Source organism: Lathamus discolor, chromosome 2, assembly GCF_037157495.1.
Source record: "Lathamus discolor isolate bLatDis1 chromosome 2, bLatDis1.hap1, whole genome shotgun sequence".
Lineage (NCBI taxonomy): Eukaryota > Metazoa > Chordata > Aves > Psittaciformes > Psittacidae > Lathamus > Lathamus discolor.
Window position 1 is genome coordinate 44,842,659 of NC_088885.1, and position 19,559 is coordinate 44,862,217.

At 39.9% G+C, this 19,559-nt stretch overlaps 1 protein-coding gene and 1 long non-coding RNA gene across 8 annotated transcripts in view; one reads left to right on the forward strand and one right to left on the reverse strand.

The window, feature by feature from the left end:
- The window catches only part of KIF5B (kinesin family member 5B), a 33,376-nt gene extending 25,978 nt beyond the window's left edge, over nucleotides 1-7,398 (reverse strand). For both annotated transcript variants that reach the window (XM_065666698.1, XM_065666697.1), the window contains exon 1: nucleotides 7,003-7,398. In XM_065666698.1, the coding sequence (XP_065522770.1) occupies nucleotides 7,003-7,128 (126 nt within the window). In that variant the 5' untranslated portion in view covers nucleotides 7,129-7,398. The remainder of the gene's footprint in view (nucleotides 1-7,002) is intronic.
- Nucleotides 7,399-7,553: 155 nt separating this feature from the next.
- On the forward strand, nucleotides 7,554-18,842 carry LOC136008022 (uncharacterized). Of its 6 annotated transcripts, none has more exons than XR_010609950.1 (10): nucleotides 7,554-7,945; nucleotides 8,725-8,764; nucleotides 8,858-8,940; nucleotides 9,369-9,466; nucleotides 9,807-10,018; nucleotides 10,751-10,913; nucleotides 13,011-13,068; nucleotides 14,620-14,695; nucleotides 17,563-17,782; nucleotides 18,576-18,842. It is a non-coding gene; the product is annotated as an uncharacterized LOC136008022 (long non-coding RNA). The 6 variants fall into 6 exon arrangements; XR_010609951.1 differs by lacking the exon at nucleotides 8,858-8,940 and adding an exon at nucleotides 14,260-14,350; XR_010609953.1 differs by lacking the exon at nucleotides 8,858-8,940 and having other exon boundaries at nucleotides 17,530-17,782.
- The last annotated feature ends 717 nt before the right edge of the window (nucleotides 18,843-19,559 follow it).

The following is a 19,559-nucleotide window of genomic DNA, read 5'->3' on the forward strand; positions in this document are numbered from 1 at the left end:
TGCCATTTTGGAGGATCATATTTACCATAACACATTGGAAAAATGCAGCAAGAAAAGCAAGCGGTCAAAGTCACACCAAACAATCTCTGTAGCATTAGCAATCTGTGTGTTTATACTTGCAAGACTTAGATCTTCTCCAAATTACTGTTTCAGATTACAATTATTACAATTCAATTGATTTTTGAAGACTTAGGGAAAGTTCCTGGATACGCTCTTCTGACAGTCTATGCAGCAAGTATTAACAACACTCTCTATTTCTCACAGATCACATATCTGATCTTCGCTGTTCCCAACAGAAAAGTACATTAAAACACACAATTTATTTTGCATCATGTATGTGTTTGAATGTGTAGATACATACATTGCTTTGTACTTATATATTACTACAGAATATTTCTGATGCCAGGCAGCAGATTTTTTTTATTTGTTCTACAAAATCCAACTTAATAAATAAATCAATTATTAAGGCCTAGCTTCTGGTAGAGCAGTTTAGAAAGAACTGTAAGCTCAACCTGCAACAGCCTGCAATCTGCAGGTATTTGCAGCAGGTTCTCAAAAAGTTTTCCTCCTCCAAAATATGAAACACTGTTTAGAGGGTTGGGATTTCTTTTTTTTTCTGCCAAGCAAAGCTTGCCCAAATTGAACTGTTCTTCTTTATCTGTGTTAAAAGAAAATTGTTTACTAATTTGAGAATAATCCACAAACAACTAATACTTTTAGACTATCTACTTGCCATTCACCATTTAAATGTCTTCATGAGAGAAAAGAGCCAAAATACAGTATCCCATATAATTATAGCCTCTCCCATTTTATAAAATGTTAATATAAAGAATAGCACATATGAAGAATGCCCTGGACTAGTAAAAACAGAAACCCAAGCTGCAAGGCCTTCACTCATATAGTAATGCCTTTAATTGATCTTGTTTATTTATACAGTGAAAGCAGCTAGGCACATGACAAATTCCAATTTCCCTCAAGCTAACAATTGCTATCAACATACCCACAAAACTTAGTAATTCTGGCCAATGAATGCTCAGAGGGGTCATGTTTACACCAGTTGTCACTTCCCCATCCCTTGCAGGTGGAAAGTAGAATATTTGTTTACATGCCCTTTTTATTATACCTTCCTAGATGAAGCCACAATACAATTTCAAAGCACTCAAAAACCCAATTATGTATCTCCCTCCCATCCCAGGTCACAGTTCATTTATCACACCTATGAAAACCCACATTAGAGGCATGTCCCTGCTCCACCATCTCTGAATCAGTAGGTTTAGCCAAGCAGGTTCCAAGATAATTATGTTTTAAGAATACAGGTTACTTCCACTCAGCATGGTTTCACATCTTTCACATCTGACATACAACATCTAAGTCTTACCACTTCTTTTTACAGTCTACTTTCTGCTGTAAACAAAGCTAAAACAGTATTACAGATTACCCAGCCCTAGAAAGCCTCTTCATTACCTTTAAGAGATTAATCAAGAAAGATTATAGCATCAGGTATTTTTTCTATACCAGATGCCTTTTCTTCCCCAAGTAGTAAACAATCAGATACTATGAACTGAAAACACAAAAGGTCCAAGTAACATTACCACACAGTGTTTATGACGGTGGTAGCAAGTGTCACTACCATGATGCTGCTCTAAGACACTCCAGAAGTTTACTGCATTGCTCAAATCTTAATGACAATTTAACACACATGACATAAACAACACAAAATACCAAATGAACAAGCAGAACCTGTCTTCCTCTCTCTAAACAGAGAAAATTCCACATTTACATTCACTCCTTGAGTAGCCAGTAACCAACTGCAAGACAGTTTCAGCTCCTACACTTGCTTGTACTGAAGGGATATGATCCCACAGCAAAAACTACAATCACTCTCACAGCCCTCAAAAAAGGGCATCTGCCAACATGATTTCTCAGTAGTCAAAACTGAATCTTAATCAAGTGTTTAAGTTCAAGAACACAGTGCCGCAGTGAACTTGAATACTAGTTACCAGTTATCCTTATATAAAAGGATGCTCAATTCATCTAAATTATACAAGAACTGGAACATGCATGAGTTTCTTCGTGAAAGTTAGGTTTTGTACAGTACCTTCAAGGATCTCTGCACAAAAATCCGTGATGAAAACTAGACTGAAATCCTACCTCAGAAGTCCAAGAAACACTTAAAGTTATTTCCACAGAAATTATTTATTTTACTGTTATAAGTTTCCATAAATGACAGAATTGGTTATCTCTATCATTACCTACATTCCCCTTATTTTTTTATGCATTAGTATCTGCAGCAAAGGCAGTAATGAAAATTTACTTGAAAAATCAGTAGTGTGTTTTCCTGCCACAACATACCCAGATGCTCTTTGCTATTTATTGCTAGAATGGACAGTTAAAACAGTGTTACACCACCCAAGTTAGCTTATTCCTGGTGAGAGGTTGAAGTAGTAAGTAATGAGCTTATCTTTCTCTAAAGTTCTGCATCTTTGTTAAAGAGCATTCTTCCTATTAGCATGAAATATGTTAAAAGAAAAACTGCACACCAAAAAATCTCTGGAAAGTATTACGTCAAATACTTGACTCAGTTCTTCCTATTAGTAAGCTAAGGTATTGCTGCTTTGACACACCTAATGGATTCCAACACCATGAGTGAGTGAAAAGGCACTCTTCCAAATTAGTATTTTATTTTTAGGATAATGAAAACAGATTTTCTTCTTGTCATATCTCTACACACACAAAACTGTAGCCAATGCAGAATGCAGCTCTGTCATATTTTTCTGTGCAAATACTACAACTCCTGTATCAACTTTTACAGCAGTTATTTACTGTTACAGAAACCCTGCAATTTTATAAAAAAACAAACAAAAAAATGTGTCTAGAAACTCCATTTCCAGCATCAAAACAAGAGAGGAATTTTGGAACAAGAGTTTCAGCCAATATTTACTTACTTACTGAATTTCTTCTAAAGAGAAAAGCAAGCACTTCTGGCATAAAAAATGTCATTGAATTTTAGACAAAAGCCAAATATGATCGAGGCGCTTCTAAGCAAGGGGTGCAGCAGTCAAGGAGTACAGTTTTCCCTTTACGCATTACTGTAAACTAGAATAGCTGCTTTCTTTAAAATCATTTTATCAGTATCACCTGTAAAATGTCCCTATTACCTATCATATCATGGGATGAAGTAAAATAATATAAATTAGAGTAACACTGAATTAAGACTATTGTTTCAGCTACAGACTGCAATTTCTGATGCATGTTTAAAGTCCCACTGTAGCCATGAAGCATTTTCCCTTGTGTTTCTGATTTTAAAAAGTGCTTTTCTTCACTAGCAAATAATACCTAAAGCTGTTTTAAGAGTGCACCTTGCTTCTTGCATTCATACAGTCCAGCACAGCCTGTCTCTCAGCAACACACTTGAATTAGGTTTTCCTTTTCAATATCCTGCTGCCAAAAGTTGCATTAACAAGTGATCTTCATTAACCTGACTCTAATGTGACTTCAACCTTGCATTCATTTACTATCAAATACTAATTTAAAAGGTGATGAAAAAGAAAGCTAAATGTCTCAAGTTACTTCCAGGATCACAGGGGTTACACCTACATACAAAGAAAAAACAAACAAAAAAACCAATCTCTAAACCAATATGAAAATAGAAATAGGTAGCCACGATTTTCTCTTCAAAGCCATAGAGCTAAGGAATATACTATGATAACTACTAGAAAGATTTGGACAACAGCGGAATACTACCAATTTGTGTGAATGGCCGTAATACCTCACCATTTCAGTCATTCGATAGTACTGTTCAGAGTTGAGGCTTCAGCCCGGAGTCCTTGAGTGCCACTGTATTCAGTAATCTACCTCATCTTTTGGACAGTTTTAAGATGAGGAAGACTAGGTATAGGAATGTCTTTAAGAAAGAAGTATAGAGATGTTATGCAGAATTATAAAGCCACTCAATTACGAGCAGGTTTATATCTGGAAAAATAAAGGACATATATATATTATAAGCTTTCTATTCTTCCCCGTTTCATCTTTTGCAAAAGCCTGAAACCGATGAGCAAATTGCTACTCATTTTTGTAAACAGGTACATTTATAATGTTTAACATAAAATCCATGTACTCATAACAAGTCATCCTATTATCTGTTTTAGTAAACCCCTTATTTTTATTTGACAGAAAGAACCATTAGGGAAAAGGAAATAAATATTAAACTGGAAAGAAGCTACCATTAATTAATAATTTAAAAGCTCTTTACAAGTTAAAAAAGTTTTGTCCTGAGGAAGTACAATACATTTTCAGAGTCTGCTCTTTAAAACAGACCAGCACTATACATCCCCTCAAACTGCTGTTCCACACTAGCTACAATCAAAACAAGTATTTTCTCTAACACAAATCAAAAGGACTCACTTGTCCAGAAAGACAATCATGCCAGTGACTCCTCCTACACAGGAGACAGGAAAAGAAGGGAGGATAGACAGCTTAGAGATGACAGGGGAGTCAAGGAAGAAGCAGGGTTTGGTTACAGTCATTGACTTCCCTTCCCACCCTCCTCCACAGAAGAGTCAAATCTGCAGTCTGGTATAAGCCTTGCTTCCACCCTCTCCCAGTTTTCACATATCTACCATTACAGGCAACTCCCAAGTATTATTAAAGACGCCTTCACTGTTTCAGCACAGATCCAGGCACACAGAGAGGGTGTGAGCCTTGCAGGCAGCTGAGGAAAGCAGCTATAAAAAAAAGTGCCTCAATTACTGTTCAACAGGCAGTCAGAATGACATGCAGCAATAAAGGCAGAAATCAAAAACCTGAAAGAAACCAAACACACAGCTTATTGGGGAATGTTTTTAGAAACTGTTTCATGAGACAGGCTGTTTCTGCTTCTATCCTCCCTCGGACAATTCTACAACACAGACACATGCACACAAACACATGAGGTGGCCGGCTACATCTTCAGGTTGGAAGGTCCACAACTTTGTAAAAACTCAGCTTGCTAAACATAAAAATGGAAAAAAACCCACCCCAAACCCAAAGCCAACAACAAAAAAACCCCAACAATCAAATTAAAGTAATTGTCTCAACAGTTTTAGAGAATCAAATCATAACACCGAGAACATCGATCTGGTCATATACCTATGGTTATAAAAACAAAGATCACAGAACATCAATCCTTTCTTAAGATTTTGTGAAACAGAACACAATTACTGCCACTGCTACCCAATATAATTTCTGGGGCCATTTTTCCCAAAGCCAGACACAGCAAGTCCTGGACCTAGGAACACTGAAGGACTTTTTGTTGTCATTTTTACCAATGCAAAAAACACCAAAGTACAGTTGTAACACTAAATATTAACCCCAAGCCCTCCATAATCCCACAGGAGGTGCCATCAGACTGTCATATTCAGACATGGCACCACCTCAGCCCAATTTACATTTTAGATATTTTTAAGTGTATTTAACGAGTATTTAAACAATGTAAGGCTTTTTTTTAACTAGAATTAATGAAAGATTATGTGAAAAATTTCTTTTTAAAAAGCAAAAACACATCAAGTTTCTAAACTTAACTGTGTATTTTAAACAGAATATGCAGCGTCATAATGAATGGGTATTCACTGATGGAAGTGAGCACATTTGTTCTGGTTAAATTTTCCATGTTCCAGAATTGGTTACTTACTCTGAGGAGCTTACCTGTACAGCCTCAGAAAGAAGAGGTGTACTCCAAGATACTCACTTGCCAGATGAAATAAACCCAAATTAGCTCATTTCACAAGCATGCTATCGTTCTTGCAGCTCCAGACTAATGGAATTCCATATTTTATTGACAAAGTCAGCTGAATTACAGGCTGGAGTACTACTATTTAGTAAGTCACACTAAAAAAAAAGTATTTTATTTAATCACCTCAACTTCAGATACTGTGTGAAAAAGCTCTTACTGGTAGCCTCAAGAAACAATATAAAAAACAAAATTTGAAGATGTATAACTGACATCTAAGTTACTTTCAGCAATGCAGAGCCACCACTGACTCCAGAAAGAAAAGTATTTACATTAAAACACAAATTAGAAGTCAGCAAGAATAAAACAAACACTGGGAAGAAGTGTGCTTGCACAATACAGACTAGACCAGGCAATAAACTACTGCAATTTTATATTCCAGCTCCACTTTGTAGCTAAATATGAAACACTGAACAAAAAGGAAAGGATTATCTTATCCCTGTAACATCCAGATTGTTTTGTAATAGGCCTCATACTTTGCAAGGTGACTTCGGTTAAAATACATTTACAAACATGTAATAAGCCAAACTGATTGTTTATTCTGACTGAAAACAAAGTTATTAGCCGAAGACTGATTTACAGATCACAAGCACCATTGAACCGAAGCCTGCAGTACAGTTCTGCGGTTTCGTCCCAAAAAACTCTCTGTAGACAATTACTTCGATGGTAGCCCCAGCGCAGGCATTTTGAGCCCGTATTTAGGCGGTCAAACCCATCACCGCCAACATCAGAGACAGCTCAGCCAGGTGACACACTGCAGGACTCCGCTGCTACTCTCCACCTCGCAATTCACGCGTCTTCTGCGGGCACACTGAAACGTGCCCTGTGGCTCGGGCTCGGCACCGAAACCTCACGCTTCGCCGCAAGTCGCAAGCCTTCCGCTAGAGCCTTTGTCAGAGGTTTCCTGATCTGGTGCTTCTGACGTGCCCCCACAACCCAACGCCTGTTGCCCGGGGACCTCTGCCCCCACCAGCTCTCTGCTCTTTGCCCCATCCAGGCTGGCTGGCCTCATCCCCACCTCTGCCTGCCCTCCTTTCCTTCCCTTCCCCCTCAGCCCCCTCTAAAAAGGCCACCCCTCTTCCCGCGGCGTCCCCGCCCGCGGGGGCTCCCGATAGCCTCAGCCCTGCCCTCTCTCCTCACACCGCACCCATCCCCGCAGTATCTGACCCCGCCGACCCCTGACACCCCCTCCCCCGGCGTTTCCCCCGCCTTTCCCGTCCGGGGCGGCCCCTCACCGCGATGACGACGGTGTCTTCGCCCTGAAACTTGGCGATGTACTTGTCGCCACGGGTCACTTCGGACTCGTTGAGGGGCCTGAAGCGACACATCACTTTGATGTTACACTCCGCCGGGTCCGCCATCTTAGGCCAACGCCGCCTCCGGGGCGCTCAACTCCGCCACCACCCGCTGCCGCCTCTACACCGCCCGCTCCGGGGCTCTCACAAACCGCCGTTCCCGGGAAGCCTGCGTCCGCCGAAGCAGGAGGAAAAATGGAAGGCCTGCTTCCTGGCCACCGCCGCCGCCTCCCGCTCTCACTTCCTCCCCAACATGGCAGCCATGGCGGCGCCTGCAAGCCGGCAAGTCCCGGCCCTCTTTCGCCGGGCAGAGGCGGCGCGGACGGCGGGACAGGGGGGATGACGTCACCCGCTGCAGCTCCCAGGCCCGCCCCCGTCACCGTTACCACAGGGGTTGCACCGCGCAAGCGCGCTGTGACTGTCACGGGCCCTGGGGGGCCGAGCTCCTCAGGGGGTGGTGCGATGCGGTGCGGTGGGGGTTTCCGGGGCTTTCTCCCGGGGGATCGGGAGCGGGGCTCCGCTCGTTTGTTTTGTGGTGGACGGGGGTGGGCTGGCGACGGCATGGCTGGTGTTACCGTCAGCCGGGGTGAAGCCTTGCCCAGCCGCCTTGGGGGGAGCGGAACTAGCTAGCACTGCTGTAGCTCTGACGGGGCGGGGGGAACTCGCGCCTCAGGCCGGCCTCAGGTCTGGCGCGGTGGGGCCGGGAGCTCGCCGGCCTTGGTACGGGCGTGGGTCGCGATACGTGCCTGCAGCTGGCTGCACAGGCCCGGTTAGAGCCCGGGTTTCTAAGTGTGCCTGGAAAGGAAGAGGCCGGCTCTGAAGTAAAGGCGTAAAGCTAACAGTTGATATAGAAAACTACGCTATTTCTTCTTGCTGCTCTTTGGTGAGGTTTTTTTCCACTTCCGTGAGGTGTCCGCAGGCATCAGGGAACTGTGAATGGTTCCTGAATTGCTCGCGAACCTTGTCGCACGTACCTGGGAAGCAGGCAGTGTTCTTTGGGAGAGGGGGTCAGGGGCATTCCAGGTCACAGCTTTGGGTGTCACCTCGGTTACAGGTCCTCTCATCACCATCTAAATAATCTGCTGAGTTGTCTTTTTTAAAGCTGAGTTTATTGCAAGATTTTTTTTATTCGTTACAGGGGATTTGAATTGTGGGCAATCAAAACTAACGGACTGTTATCTAGACAAAAAACATTAGGTACAGCAGGGATTCTCAAGAATCGTGATCAGGGGTTTATAACTGTACCTCTTGCATCAAGGTTTGAACTTTCAAACCAGGATGGAGTACAAACTGACAGCTTGGCTGAGTCTGCTTCCTGACAGAAATCACCATTTGTACTGGAAAATTTTCAAATAGTCTTGAAGTAAAAAAACAAAAAAAGAGGGAGCCTTCCTCTCTAATGAGTAAATTTTAGTAGGCCAGAACAACTCAGAATAGGAATGTCCTTCCCTTAAAAATACTTTCTTTTTCATTAAAAAAGGGGGGAAAGATAGTGAATTTTAACAGGGACCATCTCAAATCAGGCATCCTTGCATTTTCCAGACCCTCCTCAGTTTAGGGATTTCAGTGGTGTGTTTTCACTTGGGGTAGGTGTGTGCTTCAGACTATCCCATGACTGAATATGGTCTAATCTAGTTTCCTCTGCATCTTCTTTTCACACAGTAGAAGGAAAAGAATTCTAGTGCTTCATGTATCTTAAGAGGTAAGCTAAGTGTTCTCGATTGGGTTCATGTTGTAGCATGTTTATTTTTCTGCTGTGATTAAAAATTCAGCAGGGCTGTGCTGTCTTATCCAGGGCAGCACCAGTTACACCTCCCCACCTATCAGTACATGTGGAAATAGCTGTCTAGTGAAGCCAAGAATCATAGTCTGCAGAAGGTATAGTGCTGCTCCACTCTGTCTAGGATATCATATACATAGACATCTGTTTACAGCTCTGCTTGTCTGTATTTTCAATAAAATGTTTTAAACATAATTGTTATTAGCCTTTAAGTGTCTGAAAGCATATTTTTGTCATTTGCTGTTTTAGAAATTATTACTTTGTATCGCAGTCAGCAAGAGACATTAATGCATCTAACAACTATTTCTGGGATGATTAGCAAGCTGATGGCTAGAGTTGTTCATATACAGCTGTTGGATTTGGATCCTCACAGATTTCCTCTGATAGGAGGTTATTAGTTTTATAAAAGATGTGTAAATTATTTCCTACTTTGTCAATTAATTTGCTTTTGTACTTGAGGAAAAAGAAATGTTTGGTATAAAATGAACAACTTCATGATTATTACTGACAGAAGTACATGTTTCAGGTGCTGAGACATCCTTTACCCAATGTATTTAAGAAGCTCCTAGTTCTGATTAATCAAAGCGAAGGGGATGTATCATTAGCTACGTTTGCTGACATACAGTAAGTAATGTAAAGATATCTCAGTAGAGTAATAAGCATCATAGTGACGTGATTCTCAAGAAAAAAGATGCTTGGGCTTGCTTACCTGTTCAATGTTTCAAATGTCAGGCACTCCACAAAGACAACACAAACACATGAGTAGGTAATTACTCATTTTAACTATGTTGAAACAAAAAATGTCAGCATGTGTGAGCTATGTAGAAGAAACTGCGCCCTTCAAAGCATTCAGCTCTGTGTGAACTCATAGAACTGTCTGATGGTATCTCTCGTACTGGCTGGGGGAGGCCATGCTAAATGAGCTCTGCTGAACTGAACATACATGCTCTCATATCCATTTCAGGAGTTCTGTCATAAAGTTTCTCTTCTCTGATCTGCTGTTCAAAATAGCAGCCATTCTTTCACATGACCTACTTAAAGTCTGACACAACGATGCAGTGTGCTCAAAGAGGACAGGCAGTATGTTATCTCTGCTGTCACTAACATATATCAAAATGGCACTCTTGAGGATGTGGTGTCACCTTCTGGAAAACTGCATGGAGACCAAACATCCTGGTAAGTTTCCCATTTCATTGCAGTTAAAGAATACTCTTTGCCAACTGGGAATATATTTACTGTCTTATGTATTGCTATGTAGTGTCTGTAACATGCATTTTTTTGTAATTTAGGGTAAAAGTCTGTTTAAAAGTAATCTATCATAATTAGAAAAGATGATACATCAGTTGTCATAAAAAGTGAATGTTTCTGTTTGGCGTTTGAGCTCAGTATGACCATATAAATCAAATACATTTTCTTTATCAGATAAATAAGTTTGCTGAAGTTTCTCAGTAAAGACCCATGTGTTTTACTAGAAGTGATTTATCTACCAAATTTGTGTTTGTTACTTAGCTAACCATGTTTCTTCCCATTTGTGATCTGTGCAATAAAACTCTAAAAATTCTTTTATGATTTACAGCTCCTTTAGATCTCCAGTCTTTCCCAGCAATAAAAGCATGTTTAGCAAAGGAAACTGGCAAACCTGAGCCTTACAGTGAAGCTGTATCTGGATAATGATGTAATTAACCATCAGAATTGTTCCAGCAGAGTTAAAGTGATCTTGATTTGGTCTTGAAAGAATATTACATATTTGAATAGATCTTTAAAACAGGTGTTTGTGGAGAAGCAAATTAAAGCTGCTTCCTGCTGTCCTTTAAAGAATTAAATTCTGAAATTCATCAGTCGACAGTACTTGTTGACATTTGGTGTTCCTAATGCAAACACAAGTGCTCTTCTCATTTTAATTTGCAGTGTGCTGGGAAAATATAGCAGATGGCTTCTGAGAATTTAAGGTGCATTCTGGGTCAAATTTATTCCAAATTTGCAAGTCGATTTCTAGGACAAAAGAGTGATTAATCTGCCAGATATGGTGTACGGTACCTCGAACAAAACTTCACGGCTTTTAACATACTCTGTAAGTAAAAGCTATTAAGATGATTTATGAAGTCTAGCATCATAACCTGACACTGGGAAGGCATAATTAAATGTAACAAAATTTTATGTTCAGACAGTTTATTCAAATACATTTTAAAGTCTTTTCACGAACAGACTGCATCTGGTCAACTCAGCTTGAGGAACTCAATAAATAAGTAAATGATTGAGATTAGCAGTTTGGTGGATAGAGTCTAGTGGCCTAAGCCATAACTGGAGTCCAACTAGATTGTCTGAAGCTCTTATTCAGTTACAAAATTCTAAAGCTTGTTTTCACTCTAGCAAACAGTCTGATGTGGAATGTACCTCCTGTCCCAGTCAAGTTCAGGCTTTTATACAAAGTAGAAGGATGAAAACATCCTTTGAGGATGCCTCTGCTGATACATGTGAACTTCTTCTTGACAAAAATTATGAATAATTCTAAAAATCAGTATTATTTTTACTTTTTAACTGGAAATGAATAAACACAGAAAAACCTTGTTTCTTCCTAATCACCAAGATCACATTATTTCTAATAGTGTTAGACTTATTAAAAGCAAAAGAAAGCTCTGGGAATATTATCACATTTTAGATGTTTATTTTGCCTAATTTGTGAAAATTCATGCAAAGATTTTGTCAGCTCACTACCTGAAGCATTGACTCTGAATTCTTTGAAGAAGGAATGCACTTTCGGACTGTGTTTATGTTTTCAACGATTAAAACCATCTGGCATCTGTTGTCTGAAACATCCATCATAAATCCCTGTTCTCAGTTGCTTTTCATTGTTTATAACCCATGCTAAATTCATCACTGGATTGTATCTTAGCTTCCTGGGTGCCAGCTAAACCAAATTTTTAATAGCTGTGGCAAAAATAGTTTAGGTCTCTTGAAGAGTGAGACTAGACATGCAGTGTTTGCTATTGTTGCTAAAGGAAAACTCTTGAAACTGTTTCATGTGGGAGTTACAGCAGACAACCTAAGGATCAAAATTGGGTGGGGAAACACTGGGAATCAGGGCTCTGATTTTAATTATCTAAAACTACTCAAGACTGACCTTGGGGAAAAAACCCTCATGAGCATTTTCTTTAGACTTGCTCCATCCCATCACAGCTACTTCCTGTGACTAATGTGTATATATGAATCAGTGAACAAATGAACTTGCTCCATGTCTAGGCAACGGGGGCTCAGCAAGCTTTCCTCTTGCATTCTGTTTGATCTGGGAGCTGGAGCTGAAGTCAGGGAGCACGACTTTCTTGAATTCAAGAAGAAGGAAGATGCTTATTCACAGAAGGAATCAAAAAAAGTGATGGCAATAGAAGAGACAAAGTGGAAGAGCCAAATTTAGGAACATATAAGAACCAGGCAGAAGTCTGCAGTTGCTGCAGGACCTCCTTCAGCATCAAGAATGGGATCTAAGATCTCAGTTTCCACTGTCAGCAAACAGATATGGAAACCTTCAGCAAAGCAGGTGGAGCTTTGCACACACAGAGAAACACCACCCTACAGCTACCATATGTTTTGTTAGGGAAAGGGGCAGGGACAATGAACCTAAAGTTTAATCAGTCTGTGTGGTAACTGGGATACTCCAGAAAAGAGTCACTCGGGTGCTGCAGAACAAAATTGATGACAAGATACTGTAATGCAGAGAAATCTCCAGGTATTGGGTTTGTTGGGGTTTTTCTTTAAGAGGAAGAAATTATGCACTGGGCAAGCTTTGCAAAAATTAACATCCAAATGTTTAACAAAGGACACAAAGTTGTTCTTGTCTGGTCCAGCCATAAGGATATAGTTTTGGCAGGAGAGGTGGTCTCACAATAGCCTGATTTCAAACCACCGGTGCCTACAAACATCATTACTTTGCATCTCAGATTGCCTCCAGAAATGACAAGAAATCCCTCTGAGAGGATCATTCTGCCACATACTTAGCTGTTGGTGCAACTAGCATTTAATAGGAAGCAGAGACCTGAAAAACAGAATAGAAGTCAGCCTTAACTATGAAACACCAGTGATTCAGAATGTAATGTTTTCTTTTGTCCCCATTTTAGAGTTGCTTTCTCTTCTGTTTGATTTTGATTTTCTTTTATCTTCCTCTTCACTGCAGGATTGCTCTTCTGAAAGAAAGTACCCAGTAACTTTGCCTAGAAGTAGCAAAAATATGGGTAAGAGATTTACATTTGAAAATACAGCCCTGCTTCTTTCTTCACTTGTAAATGGTAGAAAAAAAATAGGGGACATAAGTCACATTGAGAACATTACGATCAATAATAGATCCAAAGATCGTGCATTCTTTAAAGTGTCAGTCACAGCTCCTCATTGATATGAAAACACCACTCTAATATAATCCAGGTTATGTCATAGTTTACTTGTCTTCCTTCAGACCCAAGACTCAGAGAGAGAACAGAAAGTGGGTTGAATGATAAGGAAGTTTCAAGATATGTATTATGATCATGTATCTGTACAATATATATTATCTATCAAAATACATTAGTGTCATATATCTTGTGTACTTTAAAGCCCATCACAATGTCTCCAGTGGTCTCATTTAGCTGGCAATAAGGGTGTCAGAAATCATATACAATGCCCCATCTTGGGTGCGAAGGAACAAATCCCTGGGTCTTTCTGTTCTGGTTTGGGTTTTTGGGTTGTTTTTTTTTTTTTGGTGTTGGTTTGATTTTGGGTTTTTTTGTTTTTCTTTCTCCCACCCACCCACCCCCACCCACCGCCCACCCCCTCCCCCCACCAAATCCCATCTTTTCATGTTTCTCCAAAAGCTAAAGCTCAAAAGTATTAGTATTTGGTACGGTCTAGTTGATTTCCTAGGGAAGGACTTTAAAAGCTGCCTTCAGCAGATCTAGCATCTTGCTTTCCTTTGTGTTTATTAATTCTTGTGGCTAATTGGCCAAGTTTGTCACACTTTTATTAGCCAATGAAAAGTAAAGGCAGAATCAGCTGCAGATATGTGGGGTTCGCCTTCCACTGATACAGTTTCAAAAGATTGTACCTGGCTACATCTTTTTGTCTAGTTCACACATCAGAAAACATCAAGGTCTATGGCTGTTTAAGGAAATGGTGCTTTTAAGTCACCACGCACACACACAAAGTGATTGTAAAATTCACATTTATTTTATAAGTGTCATTCTGTTTAGAAAGATGATCATACACAGCATTTCACTCAGTGAATTTGAAACGTGCTTATACTCAAAGTTATGTCTGGAATATATTGGCAAAATATATTTCATGAATCTCTATAAGCCCTGCAGAAATAATGCTGAAGGAGAGGGATTCAAACCATTTTCTAGTTCTTTTATCAACAAAGTTATCTAAAATATGACATTTATTGTTGGTGACAGCACATGAGATATGCAGAACGGAGCTGACCTTCAGAACCCAGTTTGAAATTGCTTTGTCCTGTTGTACAGGGAAGAAATTTCTCTGGAAATGGTAAACAAACTATTCATGGCGGGTGAGAGGGTGGTACAACCGTGCTTCAAAATCAACCTTTTATATTAAGTTCCTGCTGACCTCACACAGACTCACCATCCTGACTTCTGCTCTTCCAATAAATGGATGTGCCTTGCATGCAGAAAACTTAGTCTTCATCAGCTGGAGAGTTGCCCTAAGTGAAGGGAGTGGGGTACGGGGTGTGTGTGTGCATGCATACACATGTATTTGTCATAGTGCAATTCATACTGTTTTCTCTGTTGCCTCAGAGTCATATTGTCATCAAGCTCGTTTACCATACTGAGTACAGTACAGAGGTTTCATCAGCTCTTCAAGATGTTTAGTGTAAGTCTGTCTTCTTTTTTAATCTGGATGTTTGCCAGCTCTTACAACATAGAGTTACTATGTGGGAAAGCAGCAGTTCTTGGTTATTCAGAAGCTTTGGTGCTAAAGTGCTGATTTAGCACACTGAGGAGTAGCTGAGTAAAGAAAAGAAAATCAGGTAAGGGATGAGACAAGTAGTAATCACTTTCTGGCAGCATCTAAAGAACTTTTGTGATCCTAAGTAAACTTCCATCACATCCATATTCCCATTCATGCAGGTGCTCAGTTTTTAGCTTCTGTATAGCCCCGCCCTGTCTATCCTGAGCTCTAATGGTTTTCCCTGGTATATTGGTTGCTTTCCCAAGGTCCAGCAGGCATCTCAAGCAGTTCAAAAAAAGTATAGCTACTCATATAACCTCTCTTGCTCCTTGCTGTAATTATATTTAATTATCTCTTCCTTAAGTACCTTCACAGCATTAAAGATCATTTGGTTTGCATTCCGTGGTTTGTATGACCTTGTCACTATTTGTTTATCTCTCCTTGCCAATGCTTATGTCTCTTATGTCCTCTCTTCTCTGCTACTGATGACAGGATACAGGTTTTTTCCAGAGTTGCCACAATACTTTCTACTTCATCACTCCAGCTGTCAATTGTCTGGAAGAAATATTCCTGTCATGATGCCTACCAAAATGGTGAATTTTATGGGCAAAGACAAAAGACCTGTGAGAAAAATTTCTGAAACCCCTTTTTATTTCTGTTATTAAGACAAAGATTAATCTTCAAAACTGTTCATCCTTTTGCCCACAGTACTTCTAAGTTGTTTTTTCTTCACTAGACATCAATAACCTTGTAGTTTTCATATTTTTTTGAGAACATTATAAAACATTGCCAGATATAAAGAGAAAAAATGGAACGGTGGAACTGAAATTGCCTTTGTGATTCCCACGCCTCTTAAATAACTGTATTCTGATTGTCCACATACACCTCTTCCAGAAACATTAGTATCATCATTCCTGGCAGAGAATGCTTCCTTCCTTGGTTACAGCTGTGAAGACAGGGCTTATACTTAGATGGAAAAATAAGGAAATGGATTCCCCAGTTGGTATAGCCTCCATTTTTGGAATCCCTCAAAACATTAGGCTTGCCACCAAATATAAGTTGGTTCCCACCAACTATAAGAGAAGGAAACATAATAAAGTTTTCACTAAGGTTTATGTCCTTTAAATGGGAAACAGTGCCCCTTGCAGTAGCTGAAACTTACATACCATAATGTGAGCAAAATCAGTATTTTCTATATGCCCTTTTTGCTGGCCAAGCATTTAACAGACAGCACACATGGCTGATAGTTCTCTTCATTCCGCTGCATACAGTTAAGTGATGTGGGTTAAAAGTTTACCTTACCCTGAAGAGTATGTGAAGGTTAGGATAGAGGAAGAAGGTTGGGAGCTGAGAGGGAGGAAGCTGAAGTACATGGTTCATTGGCCATTGCAACCTTGCAGATCAGCTTGTAAAAGGTTATTAAAGCCACTGTAGATTTGAAGCCTTGTGTGACCTTTAGTTTCTATTATCCACCAGACCTACCTGGTTGTGGCTTAGCAGGATAATTAGACTGTGTGGAGCTTGCACTGTCACACTGTAGTCACTGGGGGTATCAAAGTTAGTTGCTCCTCACATACTTCAGATGTATATACATGCATACTCAAAATATGCAGCACAGCACACATGAACACTGGGTTTGTAGCCTGTTCAGAAATTAAAGTCTTACAGTGAGATTTTCATTTGCATAAGAAATTATTTTTTTTCTTTCAAATACTGATGTCTTGTGTTGATATTGGCTCCCAAAGGGGTGGAGGAGTGTCTTGATATAGGTAAATTTATTTTTGGAAAAGAACTTAAAGTAAACTCTAATGGGAAATATTTTCACTCACTCTAATCAGCGAAATACTTTTAGAATAACTTGTAGTATAGTTCTATAGATGGACTTTAAAGTTCTTTGGAGTATTTTTAAAAGTGAAGATGTATTTGTGTCGTGGTTTAAACCCAACCACAAACCTCGTTCACTCACTCCCCCCCCTTCTTGCCCTCCCCCTGCTCCTGGAGGGACGGAGAGGAGAATCGAAAAGAATGCAACTCCCACAGGTTGCGATAAGAACAGTTTAGTAACTAAGGTATAACACAAACCACTGCTGCTACCACCAATAATAATGATAAAGGAAATAATAAGGGAAGGGAATACAACACCTCAGCACCAGCCAACAGATAACTCGCCCCGCTCCCTCCAGCCGAGCACCGACCGATACCTCGTCCAGCCCTGCAGTCCCAGCCCTTCCGGGTAACTCCCAGTTACATCCTGGGCATGACGTGCTGTGGTATGGAATACCTCTTTGGCTAGTTTGAGTCAGGTGTCTTGTCTCTGCTTCCTCCCTGCCTCCCCTCCTCCCTGGCAGAGCATGAGGCTCAGAAAGTCCTTGGCCAGTCCAAACATTTGAGCAGCAACTAAAAACATCGGTGTTATCAGCACTGTTCCCAGGCCAAAAGATCAAAACACAGCACTGCAGTAGCTCCTAAGAAGGAGAAAAATGACTGCTACTGCTGAACCCAGGACAATTTGAAATTGATTAAGTTAATGTCAGACTTCTAGTATGAGACATCAACAGCCCATGTATGCTGTAGGCCCAGTTTACATTGTTCTTAATGCTGGCCAGAGTGAGCAAACTTGTATCTGTATGGATATCACCGTCCTTTATCAGGTGTTTTCCCTGGAACAGACCCTTCTATGTTTTAGTTATAAAATTCCATCTTGTTTACCTGTTAATTCTAAGCCTCATCAGCATAATCTTCCTTTTTACTTCCAGGTCAATAATATCGGTGTTTTCCATTTTCAACAGTTTGATCCTCCTATATGGTAGAGACATCATCAACAGCATTAACAAGACACTGAAGTAATCGTAGTGCAGAAAGTTTCTACTTCTGTTTTCATGTACCTTTGTCATTATTCAAAAGTAAATAATTTAAAAATGGGAGAGGAAAGAATACTTCTTTAATCCCTCACAATTTCTGGAAATTTTCCCTAACATCAACAGCATCTCATGGTTTTCAGTAGCACAGGTGAGAACCAGACCTAATATGCTTTGAAAAAAAATTATGCATATATGTGTTTTGCATTTAATCTAGGATTTACAATGTTAATTATATTAGTCTTTTATGGAAGACTGTCTGGAGCAGCTGTCCTTTTTGTGCAAGGATTACAGATTACGCTGATTACAGATACATCAGTCCTGCTTCCATTGCTGGAAGGTACAGCTTGGTCTACAGGACCAGTCTATTATTTTAGAAGTTTAATTTTAACAGAATAATGTAAGGGTTAACACACAAATTCATGTTGTTTTAATAGAAAAAAATGCTTTAGATTCCTGTTGCATTCCCCACGGCTAGATTTCCCTGGGAAAAGGTAGAAAACAATGGTACATTGTTATAAGAAACTCAAAATGTTTTTAAGATGGAGGTTGATAAGTTCATGGATGGGGATCACAAAACAAGATAAGAATGACCCTAAAGTTAGAATTCAAACTTGAAATAACTGTTCTTTTGTATCCAGTTTTTTAGTAGGGCTGGTACCCAAATGCATGTTAGAGAGGAGATTCTGTGTGTTTGCAATGTTTTAGCCTTCCATTACAGGACTTCTGTTGCTTAGCTATGGGAGTCGGGCAGAGGGTGGTGGGCTTAGTGCCTGGCACCATACACAGCTGTTGCTTCTGGTGTGAGAAGGTCTTGGAACATCTTAGAAACTTTTGGTGAATTTATTTCTAATTCTTACTACTGTAAAGATGTTGGGAAATGATCACTCTTGCTTTCTTCTTATGGTACATCAGAGGTACAGCTTTTGTCCTTTGTGTTTCAGGTCTACAGGCACCTGGGATGTGTTCATGTAATAGTTCTATGGCTCTTTTAGGATGAACTATCTGTTGTGGCAGTTCTTGGGTTGCCTGGGACATTATTCAGTGACCCAAGTAGTCTCTTTCCATCCTCTGTTAATCTGTTCTAGATTGTGATAAGATCTGAACCCAGAGAATGAGAAGCGGTGCTTGTAAGGTTGAAAGGCTGGCCATTTGAACTGCTTCAGACTCTTCTTTCTTGTCCAAATAAAAGATTTCTTGAAAAATCTCAACTGAGCATGTTGTGGATGTTGAATGTAACAGAGCAATACCAGTCCAAAGTACATTTCTGGTTTTGCATGTAAATGTGAGAAATGGCACAGCTCTTTGCCTGGGAGGCTGGCATTCCCTTTCTTTCTTGTACCTCACACCTCAACATCATGACTTGGTCTTTAAAAAAAGAAAAGTATTAGCATGCTGATTGCATCACTTCAGAATTAACTATAAAATCCATGGATAAATCTTTATTAAGATCATTGAAGGCTTTATGAAATATACAAGATTGTAGAGGAAACCCTTTCAGAAAACCTTATATGCATTGATGTAGGTACAGGAGAGTCCTCGCACCAGTGTGCTCTGAAGCATAGATGTTTGTTGCTTCAAATAGCATTTCTGTCTTGAAAAAAATTGTGAACACGACAGATTATTACTTAGTAAATCCATTTCTTTGTAAGGATTTTATCTGTATATGCAAGTGTCAAAAATAATTTTCCTTAGCTTTTTATTCCAGTTAGATATGGCAATTATGTATTAGGTAATAAGCTGAATTCTGTTCCCTTCTATACATGGTCAACAGAATTCATTGCATTGCTAGCAAATATATTTATGTAACTTCAGGAGAACACTGAAAAAGGGGTAAAGGTTTGGTCTGCTTCAGACAGCCTTCCCATGAGATTACTGGTGTTCATGTCTTTGATGTCTCCTCAAGGTTCAACATAAAAATAAACAAA